The sequence below is a fragment of the Boleophthalmus pectinirostris genome, unplaced genomic scaffold, assembly GCF_026225935.1.
Source record: "Boleophthalmus pectinirostris isolate CB_2022bp ecotype Guang Dong unplaced genomic scaffold, ASM2622593v1 HiC_scaffold_5, whole genome shotgun sequence".
NCBI classification, from domain to species: Eukaryota; Metazoa; Chordata; class Actinopteri; order Gobiiformes; family Gobiidae; genus Boleophthalmus; species Boleophthalmus pectinirostris.
Window position 1 is genome coordinate 21336360 of NW_026571404.1, and position 10876 is coordinate 21347235.

General features: G+C 41.8%; 2 protein-coding genes across 2 annotated transcripts; one reads left to right on the forward strand and one right to left on the reverse strand.

Annotated features, from left to right (window-relative positions):
- Positions 1-566: 566 nt before the first annotated feature.
- gdf10a (growth differentiation factor 10a) lies at positions 567-3140 on the forward strand. The gene is made up of 3 exons (XM_020921125.2): positions 567-813; positions 1808-2874; positions 2949-3140. The coding sequence occupies exons 1-3, from the start codon at positions 567-569 to the stop codon at positions 3138-3140; spliced, it is 1506 nt and encodes a 501-aa protein (XP_020776784.1).
- Positions 3141-7139: 3999 nt separating this feature from the next.
- Positions 7140-9501, reverse strand: prdm8 (PR domain containing 8). The gene is made up of 4 exons (XM_020921126.2): positions 9412-9501; positions 8851-9067; positions 8439-8667; positions 7140-8376 (listed from the first exon to the last, which is right to left on the reverse strand). The coding sequence occupies exons 1-4, from the start codon at positions 9420-9422 to the stop codon at positions 7361-7363; spliced, it is 1473 nt and encodes a 490-aa protein (XP_020776785.1). The 5' UTR covers positions 9423-9501; the 3' UTR covers positions 7140-7360.
- Positions 9502-10876: the final 1375 nt, after the last annotated feature.

Consider the following 10876-nt stretch of genomic DNA (forward strand, 5'->3'; position numbering starts at 1 on the left):
AACCCCTGGGTGGTTGTGCAAACTATTACATATGGTGTTTCTTGGCTAATTATGTGTGATTGAGGCCATGTCAAAAACACTTACTGGAAGTTATGTAATGAATTGGAAAGATTGAGGTGTTTCTGTACTATGTATTAAAATGCGTTGCGTTCTATAAAAACCCCTCTGACCTATATCAATGTAATTCTCACTTAATTTTCCGCCTTTTTCTTGCTCACATCATCATTAACTGTATCATGGCCGGGAGCGAGAGGAGGGAGGAGGCTCGTGCGCGCTGACCTGTGCTCGTGGCTGCGCTCCACTGAGACCTCGTTGGCTGTGAGCAGGAACATACGTCAGCGACTCTCCACAGCTTCACTAAGCTCCTGGCGCTCACAATCGCACATGTAAAAGTAACTGCTCCAACTGTTGCCTCGACAGAACGACTTCAGTCACACCGAGTGGCTGGAGTGCCACAAACTGGAACGTGAGAAAAACAGCCTACTTTAAGTTTGCGCGCAACCTAGAAATCTTCTCTCGGATAGTTTTCTGCACACTGACAGACTTGGATTTTACCGTTTTTGACGATGATTTTTGCGCACCTGTTCCTGGTGTGGGGCAGCTTCCTGGGTGCTGTGGCGCACCGCGCGGGTAAAGTGAGTTCTGGGGGCGCACAGGAAACACGGGGCGCACGTTCCCCGTTGGATTACTTTTCAGGCAACGCGAGGCAGGAGGATACGCTCTCTCAACACATGTTCAAACTGTACGAGAAGAGCAGCAAGGAGAGCCGGCTCAGGGAGGGGAACACTGTGAGGAGTTTCAGAGTCACACCAGGTGAACTATTTAAGGAACTTTAAATAATGTTTGCAATACTAATATAGAGCTGTATCTCTCCGCCATCATACGAACCTATAAATGTTCATCACTCACTGTTGAGGTCTAAATAAGATAAACTGTTCTGAATTGTCTGAGAGAGCAAATGATTTTAGGACGCCTGTGGCACCCTGTTTGTTGCTGCAGCTGTGGTCCATCTGCATTGTATCCGAGCCAATACACCAGACAGACAGGGGGTAAGAAGGGGTAAGAATGCACGTGACTGGCCGTGAGTGATGCCAATCTGCCTTTATAAAACCGCAGTGGTGTTTAGGACCTAAGATCCAAAGGACCACTGTCTGTCACAGCATCCACTTTCCTGTTGTGGCTACGGGACATGTGCGACTCTGCGTCCTGGAGTCAGAGGGCTTATGTCGCAGCCGCCTTTCTCTGTCTGATGCTATTTTTTAAAAACACAACCCATAGGCATTTATATATCCCACAAAGTTCTCAAATGTCATATCATAACACGCGTGTATTTTTACTGGAGAGGCGAGGTGTAATCCAAGTCGAGATGTAAAGCACTTTCACAACAATGTAAGATCTGTTCAAACAGTTGATAATGTCTTAGTGTCTGGGAAGAAAGTGATGGTTGTATTAGATTTAAGAGAAAGCTTAAACTAAACTAAGCTTTTCCATATGCAGTCGGAATAAAGGGTTAATACCGTCGTCTTCCACTCCACTTTTGCACAATGGACAGTAACTCTGCTGTAGAAATTAATATCGTGATTACACAGCTTCCTTCTATGCCCCTGACGGCTAAATCCCTTAGGGACCTCAATGCATGAGTACTGTTGGAATCTATACTCAGTGCATGGGGTATAGATAATTTTTGTTTCTTCATCCTGGTTAGAAATAAGTTTTGCCACGAAGTTTGTAGAAATACAAAACACTGATAAATGCACTCACTTTGTGTGTTGTTCACCTGACACTGACTGATTTATTGTCATTACAGAGCCCTCTGATCAAAGGATGGTGTACAGGCTCAACCTCACGACCCTGCAGGACTCCGAGGTCATCCTTTCGGTTACATTTCACTTCCTGCTGGAACGGCGTCAGCCTCATAAGCCCTGGTTCTGTAAACGCTTCAAGAGCTCTTTATGTCATTCTCCAGCCGTCCCCTCAGCCATGTCCGTCAGCCTGCTCATTCGCTCTGTCTCCTCCGGGTCAGAGGTCGACTCGGGGTCAACAGGGTCACTCCTAGGCAATGTAACCTTCCACCCCCACAGGAGAGGGGTGTGGCAGATGAAAGATCTAACTCAGGTCATAAAGGAGGCACGGGACAGAGGTCATCTCCTGCTATCACTGGAGATTGACATGGGGTTGCAGTACCACAGGAGTCCTGCGGAGGTGCTCTCCACAGGAAATCTGCCTTACTTTTTGGTCTATGCTGATGATCAGGCGCTTGGGGAGCCTAACAGTGTTGCTGCAAGTCTTCAGAGATATGACCCCTCTGTGGAGGCCAGGGACCCTTCTCTTTCCTCACAACACAAACCAAACACTGCTCCAGGACGAGTGCGGAGAGCCCTCATCCAGGATAATGAGCTACCAGGCATCAGCTACAAACCTGATGGGTACAGGAAGGAGGACATGCTGGAAAGTTCTTGGTATCTTGGACTTAAGCTAAAACCAGGAGAGAAACAGAAGAAAAAGATAAATCACAAGGACAAGGTGATGGAGCAGAGTAAAGATGGAGAGTTGTTAAGCGAGGCAGAAAAGATCTCAGTAAGAATTCATAATGAGGAGTCCACAAAACAGAGCCCTGGACAAAAGGATGAGAGGAGGAACAGTGACAAGAAGCACAAAGGAAGTTCAACTGAAGAATCTCCACTTTTGAGTTTTGATGAAAAGACGATGCGTAAAGCCCGGCGGAGGCAGTCCAGCGAGAGCCATGAAAGGACGTGTTCTAGAAGAAACCTAAGAGTGGATTTTGCAGATATTGGCTGGAGTGAATGGGTTATTGCACCTAAGGCATTTGAAGCCTACTACTGTGCTGGCACCTGTGGATTTCCAATATCTAAGGTAAGATCATAGGCTGGACTATTTTTTACTATTTGAGGTGAATATCTATTGCTAAACTAATTTACTTTTTGCAGGTTACCAGGCCGTCTAACCATGCCACCATACAAAGCATAGTGCGAGCTGTTGGTATCATTCCTGGCATCCCTGAACCCTGCTGTGTCCCAGAGAAGATGAGCCCGCTGCCTGTGCTGTACCAGGACGAAGCCAACAACCCAGTGCTTAAAGTCTACCCCAATATGTCAGTCCAGTCCTGCTCCTGCAGATAAAAGCTGGACAAGAACAAGTGAAGAGGAAAAAGAGACAGATCTCAACCTGTGGTTTACAGCGGTTTTGTGAAGTAACTGGGCATGTTTTTCCTTGAGGAACATACTATAGTCTCTAGAGAAATTACTTCCATCTTGTTGGTCTCGCGGCAGCAAACCTGGAGAGACTCATTGTCTGGGGTCTGTCTCAGCAACAGGGCCAGGCTCAGGACTACACATGGCTCAGAGCAGTTGTTTTGATTATGGCGATATTGGAAATTGCATGGACAGCAACATTTAAGGGGCTTTTCCCTTTGATCTAGTGTTCAGAAACAGCTCACAGCGGGTTCAAACTCATGTTGTCTTAGGACACAAAAACTATAAATGAAAGACTTTATCAGTGTGTCATCGGGCAGCTCAGCAGTCATTCACAGATGACTGCATATATTACATTGTTACATACTGTGTACAGCTGTAGTTAATCTAAAGATAATGATAGGCTGGATTGTACCTACATGCCATTGTAATGTGCTTGCAAGACTGGGGTTATTTAAGAGTCTTGTGCTGTGTAAAAAGGAAGTATTCATCTGGCTTTCATTTATGTGTCCTTATAATGCGTTGAAAGCCAAACAGAAATATTTTTCTATTTTAAATGTGAAACTTGACATAGCTGTGTCACGGTTTGTAGGTTCTGTTACAGGTTCTGTGTTACTCTGTGTTATATTAGACTCTATTTTATAAATGTGTTTCTTAAATTATAAAAGAATGTGTGTCTTTGCGTTAGAATAAAATAATTTAATTCCATATATTTTAAGATTGTTGTTGAGTCAATATTTGCTATGTTAATCCTTTGAACCTTTTAAAACACTAAAAGTACAAAGGCAGGAAAGTCCCACTCAAAGATACCCAGCATTCCTCTGAAGCTCCTTGAAGCCATTACCACCCCACACCAAAGCCTCTTGTCCAGCGAACGATGTGGCCGCCCCGGATTAATGGCGGCACAAGGAAGCAGACTTATGCGCCAATTAGACGAGAGCCACTCCAACTTCAAAACACAATGCACTTCCTCTTTATCGGTGCCTACGACCCACAGTTAAACATCTCAAGTGCAGGATGCTCCTTCAATGGCCTTTTAACACGGATGTTTAGGGAAAGATCTAATTCATGGTTTCAGTCAAGTGGAGGATGAAAACAAAATGACAGTGTACCTTTGTATCATTAACCTTAGTTAGTTTGGAGTTCTTAGCCTGGAGTCGCAGTCGGCCCCCATAGCACCACATCTGTTTGTAACAACGCATGCTTTGATGTCTGTACAAAACACTGGACAGTAAATTTGTCTCAATGACGATAGGATTTCTGGAAACCACTTCTAAAAAAATGCAGTAATGTATAGACATGTATGATACTGGGCTGTGTGCAGTTGACTGTGTAGCTATTAGACAGGCTCTAAAACATGGTGATCTGGACTAGACTTATGACCCAGAAGGGATTACATTTAATACACCAATGCAGATGTTTAATAAAAAAAAAAAAGTCATAAAAAGACAAATGTTAACACTCCGATAACATTAAAATGGTTGGAATAAAAAAATTCACAGACATTCCTTCCTGACTATATATTTAACAACACTGCAAGATTTAGGTTTAAATAAAAATGCTGTTTGATATTTTAGAAAAGGTCAGTAATGGGTTAATGTATAGTCTACTGGTGTTAATCAAGATGATCATTAAACTGTGAAGCAATAGTTTTTGTAAATTAGTACTCCAATGGAACAAGAATGCAAGATGAAATCCAAATGTGATCTGCCCCCATGACATTCTGCCAATTTGGATTCATTGCTTCTTATTTATTAATACACACGCCACGTATATTTTTGCTCACTCACTCCATCTATTGGTCACCAGTAAGTTATGCTCTGAATGACAAATTGATTTAACCTATCACAATGATTTGTTAAGTCTCAAAAAGAGCATTACTGCCTCTTATTAGAGCCGCACAACTTTGGAAAAATAAGCACTGTGATAAAATTTACAATTTATGTTAACAAAATTGGATGTCCAGACAACAATGGAAATCAGGATCATTAACATTTAAGACTCAAACAAATACAAGAATACATTTGTAGAGGTCTATAGTCAATTACAGGTACAATAAGGGTTTTCTGTAAAAAAAAAACATGGGATATTTTGTTCTTTGCAGAGGAAATTCTGTTATCTAGATTGTGATGTTGTGCAGACCAAAGTAAAGACAATATAAAACTATGGAGGATATGTGAATTGCAATAAACTGTGACCTAAATGTGCTGAGTAATTTGTGACATGCATTTTATTTAAGGATAACCGAGCATTATATCCCTTACATTTTTTATCATTTACAAATATTGCACAATGACTACACAATGAAGTAACAGTCTGCTGCACCCACATAACCATGCTTGTCACCTCAAGCACACTTTACTAAAGACTGTTCACAATGGTCTATTCCAGGCAGCAAAACCACAGCAGTCTCGGCTCATTTTCAAAAGGACCATGCCGAAAGTCAAAACCAGAAGAGTCAAGGAAGGAACCAAGAATAACATTTGTTTTTCCACAAAATGACTGCTCAATTAATGGGCAGCAATAGAGCCATTACTGGGCAACAGAGGATTCTTAGTGTGCAGGCTAGAATAGCTCTTTTCCTCAAAGTTAGTCAGCCTGACAAAATAATACTACCATTATTGCAGAGTTACAATGCAGTAGCAGCAGCAGCATGCTACAAAATTAGCCATCCATCATCTAATGTGGCTACAACATAATACACGAACTGCTTGTTGTAGGCATTCAGTGTACTAAAGGGATCATTATTGTTAGTTATGAAAATATAATTATATGAACACAAAGTAAATGTAACTAAATGCAACATATATCTATTCCCTCCGCAACAATATGGTAGAGCATAACAATATTGTCAAAGCAGGAGTTTGTGTTTCAGGTGTTGTGAAGACTAGAGGCCTATTGCTAACCTATAGCTGCTGCAGACCAAACTAAGCAACAAACAAGAATACAGTAAAAATAAAAACATAAACTACCCTCAACATAGAATAAATCATAATTTTATCTATCACAAGTCCTTACTTTTGTAGATCTCAAGATGCAGAGACTTGACTTTCTCGTGAACCTTTCCTTCTCCTGCCTCATTACCTGCAACAGAAAAAGCTATTTATTCACCCCAAGACTGAACTGATGAAGCCACAAGCTCGACGCTTTAGTAGGACTCAAATGAAGTAAGAAGTAGCCTAACTGAGCTCTATAAACGTCTTTGACAAAACATTACAAAACTAAATATTCAAAATATATGAAGACTTTTCAGTTATTACTCACTTTTCTGGTGAAGGTCAATGTGTTTCTCTATGGAGATGTTATTGCTTTGCCTTGAATGTTAAACAGTATGACATTTAAGACAGATTTAGCATGTACAAGTGTTTCATTGCTTAAAATACCTTCAAAAACATACATTCTTACTGTGCGCGAGCTCACTTCTCCACACATGTGCTCTGTAACTTAACCAGGTGGCATCTCCTGCTTTTCTCCATGGAGACATGAGTTTAATGCTATACTATGAAACATAATATCTCCATGGATACAGCAGTTGGTTGACCCTCCACCAGAAAAGTTACAGAGTGCATCTTCAACAGCCATATCCTATTTGTTTCATATTTTAGACCAGTACTACTAGTACCTCAACCTGCTACCAGCCTACTAGGTCTAGGTACTAATAATAATAAAAGGCATAATAAAAATAATAGATATAGGCCTATAATGATTACATTAACCTATTAAATAAATAACAGTAGCATTTCCATTAAATTTATTTATTGTTTTGTACAAAATAAAGCTATGACTAAAAAGTGGGGACAAAGAGCTACTCAGCACCAGAGTAGCCAAGCAAAGACAGTTCAATAAGTGAATATACTGATGCTAGTTAGCCCAATAACTTACAAAAGGCTTTTCATTTTGTATTTTGTTTAAGTTTGGGTGTGCAAAAACAAACTCTTTCACAAATAAGTTTAAAAGTAAATGCGATATGAAGTGATAAGATATTTACCGCAGTCACGGTCCATCTGCACATTTCCATAAGGCACATTCACGCAAGCAAAGGAACAGTACACGTACCTTTATCGCCCCCTAGTGGAGAGACTACATTCACTTTCTACTTTAATTTGATTAAATAATGAATAAATAATGTCCATGTCCATGGTACGTGGTCAGTTATGGGAGGTCATATGTCTAGAAAGGTGATGTCGTTCCCGAAAGTACTCGTGGCAGATGGGGCAGGTAAGTTTCTCCTCTCGCCTCCTTCTCACTTGAGATTCGGCGGCAAATTCCTTCTTATGGTGTGAGCGCATGTGAAACACGAGGTCAGAGGTCATGCGGAAGGATAAGTTGCATTTGGCACACCAATTTTGCACCGAAACGCCGAAAGAGGTGAAAGTGGGGGGAAGGGTGGTGAGAGAAGACGATGGGGATGACTTGGGGTGGAGATGTGCGCCTATGTTTCGGGACCAATGCTCAGGTGCGTAATGAAACGCACTGTTTAGTGTGGCCGCAGAGGATAAAGAGGAGTGCATTTCTGTGTTTAAGACACTGGATGCCATCAAGTTGTATCCCATCAGGGCTCTCGAGGATGCCACGGCATCCGCTATCTCCTCGACACAACTAGAGGGCGCCGTTGGTGCAATATTGAGAGGTGTAGTCCTTTTATGAGGTTTGCAAAAAGCACTTTTCAGTTCTCCTTGGGTATTGGACGAAATCAATGAAAATGCGCTGCTGTTGGAGCTCTCTCCTGTTTCCAACGGTGCACTCATCTTTGTATTGAGTCCGTTGTCTTTTTTACATCCACTTTTATCAACCTCTTTCAAGTCTGTGCTTGAACCTCCCATTTCCAGATGCTCATACGTTGTGATGTGAACATCATTAGAAATATTTGTTTTCTCCAACAAAACTGCTTTTCTGCTTTTATGGTAAAGTGTATCCTCATACTTTCTTTTAATTGATGAAACGTTCACGACGGCCTCCGATTTGTTTTTCTGCTCCAAATCTCTGGCGATGTTGTGAAAGTCGGTCACTTTGTGTTGCCTTTTACTGATGCTGTACACTTCTTTGTGTTTAGTGTATTCTGGGCTCCAAGTATCAGCCTTCATTTGGGTGCACAGGAAACGGCAGTGGGCCAGGAAGGGATATTCGTGTTTGAACACCTGGCTGCATCTGGTACACTTGAAATCTGTAAGAAAAAACGAATGAGACAACGGTTCACGCGAACAACGCTGCACACAAAGCATTTACCTTGAGAAAGCTCTCTCCTCAAGTCTGTGAATCCCAGTAGGTGACACAGTTCCTCGTCATACCACATCAGAAGCTCTTCTTCGGACCGGACCTCTCGCTTGGTACGAACGTGCAGCTGACCTGCTTTTAGAAAGGCCTCTGTGTTTTGCTCCTCAGCATTACGCGCAGCTTGGATGAGACGCAACCAAGAGAGGAGTAGTGCAGAGTTACTTAAAGCCTCGGGGTCCACCTGTTAACCGAGGAAAAAAATTAATTATACCTTTAATTAAGTATGCGTTAGCCCAGAGTTTACAGCTTTTGGCAAATAGACTATGTTTTGTATAAAAGTTACAGTTACAAGTAACGAGTAAGAAGGATTACAGTCACTACAGTGAGTTGTAAATACTATAGCCAACTTGATAAATATTCATACCCTGAATACATAAGCCTTGTTCCGGGTATCGCTGGACTTCTGCGCTATGAAAGCGATGCTGTCGAAAGTACTCTGAAGCACGCAAGGACCGAAGCAGGTGCCAGATGGGATGCTGCGCGTAACGACCACACTGGTGTGCACGTCTGGAGGAAGCTGCATGGATTTACTTTCACCAGACCACGCGCATCGAGGAATCAAAGTGGGCTCCATAGATAAACTGTAACAAAGCAAACACGTGTTAATTTAGTTACAGCGAAGAAAAACATCAGCTAAATTTAAAAGTTCTTGCCCTCTTGTGGTCAGACTGAAACCTCAATTTGGGGATGGTATTTTATCATTTCTAGACCTATGATCTTCTGTTTCATTTGGCGTCCCCCTTTGTCTTCCCATCTGCTGCAACTCCCTGGTCTGATCCAGACAACTTTATCATTATGAAAATCAGACATTACCGGTACAGGCTGCAGCAGCTAATAAATCCACATTCTAACGTTTCCACTTAAATTTGCATCTTTAAGTCTAAATGGATAACGATTCAAAACTTTTCAGCTATCGTTGCCTTACCTCGTGAACATAAGTGCTTGTAGCAAAGGTTGTTTCGTGCAGATGCCGTTGTGCTTTCAATCTGAGCAAAGCCGCAAAGGTTTATCCGAGTGACCACTGCGTACTGGCGTCCTTTTTCTCTCTCACCCCCTTTTATCGCCTCCACACGGTGCACTGAAGCGTGGCGCACTAACTTGAATGCGCGCGCATACGCCCGCTCAACACGCGCGTAATGAATCTACCTTCTTGTCAGGGTGCCTTTCCCCTGACTTATGATTCTTTCAGTTTGTTCAGTGGAAAGGAGATAAAGCTTATGATCATCTCTGGCACAAGGTGCTGGCGAGTTTTCTTTCTTTCTTTTTTTTTTTTTTTTTTTTAATCTGTTACTGATATTAGCCTATTGCACTTCGCACCTGGATAATTTATTTCATATTTCTTATCTTCACATTACACGCTTGTTCTTTTATCCAAGGGCAGTCTTTCATCACATTTTACGCTATACAGGTATAGATATGTAATGCAAATGAACCTGAACTTTTGTGGAAAGAACTGGTCTTGGCCTTATGTCATGAATCAGGGTGTATGTGCCATCGGGCAAACACATTATTCATTACTTAACTAATGAGCGTTTAATACATTATTCTGCACCAGAGCTTCTGTCAGCTTTCTCCTGGAGGCAACCTGAACAGAGAGTCTTGAAAGAAGAGTCTGGGAGTTAAAGTAGTTCACAGACATGTCTCTTTATTGGCTCAAAACAGGTACAGGTCTCCAATTCAAGTTGATTTACATGATTCAGCCACACGACATCTCTTCACGTCGTCCCTCGACAACGTCCCCTTAGACAACGTCCCCCAATGAAAACACACAGGAAACCAGGTGCCTTTATACTAGCCATCTGACTGCATAACTTGTTGATTTAGCGTTTTCAGCAGAAACATTGACCCAACACGTGTGCGATATATATTATCATGGAATGGTATAAGTTAAAGGTCCACACCCACCCCTTTGCTGTCCCATATACAGGCCAAAGTCCATACTACATCATATCCCAACCTCACTGAAATTTTAAAATCCAAACAACACATCACGTTAAAGAACTCAGTGACTTCTATATTGCATGGTAAATTAACATGAATGAAACAGTAAAAACACAGAGAATAATCCGACACTTCCTCATAGGCTAAATGAGTAGGGCACTGAGCCACTTGTGTGATGGAACAGATGAAATCTTTCTCTGGAGGAGGAATGTAAATAATGATTTGCAGGTTTTCACAACATCAACTATGTGAAAATCTGCCAAAATAGTATAATCATTTTATGTGCTTTTGGACAAGCCAATAAGTGCTTTTAAAAAAAAATTACCCAATACGTATGAATCTTTTCCTCAAGTGCATTTGTGTGTATTTGAGGTTGCCTGGCTGTTAAAGTGGACTTTAGCTTGTCTCCTCGGGTGTCGCTCCTCTCCTCCTCTGCCCCAGTTCTTTTT

Coding starts and splice junctions, on each gene's coding strand:
- prdm8 (XM_020921126.2), bottom strand. Junction 8,668..8,850: donor ACAAGGCTTATGTATTCAGG/GTATGAATATTT, acceptor CTCGGTTAACAG/GTGGACCCCGAGGCTTTAAG. Junction 8,377..8,438: donor GAGGAGAGAGCTTTCTCAAG/GTAAATGCTTTG, acceptor TTTTTCTTACAG/ATTTCAAGTGTACCAGATGC.
- gdf10a (XM_020921125.2), top strand. CDS start 567: ATGATTTTTGCGCACCTGTTCCTGGTGTGGGGCAGCTTCCTGGGTGCT. Junction 814..1,807: donor GAGTTTCAGAGTCACACCAG/GTGAACTATTTA, acceptor TTGTCATTACAG/AGCCCTCTGATCAAAGGATG. Junction 2,875..2,948: donor GTGGATTTCCAATATCTAAG/GTAAGATCATAG, acceptor TACTTTTTGCAG/GTTACCAGGCCGTCTAACCA.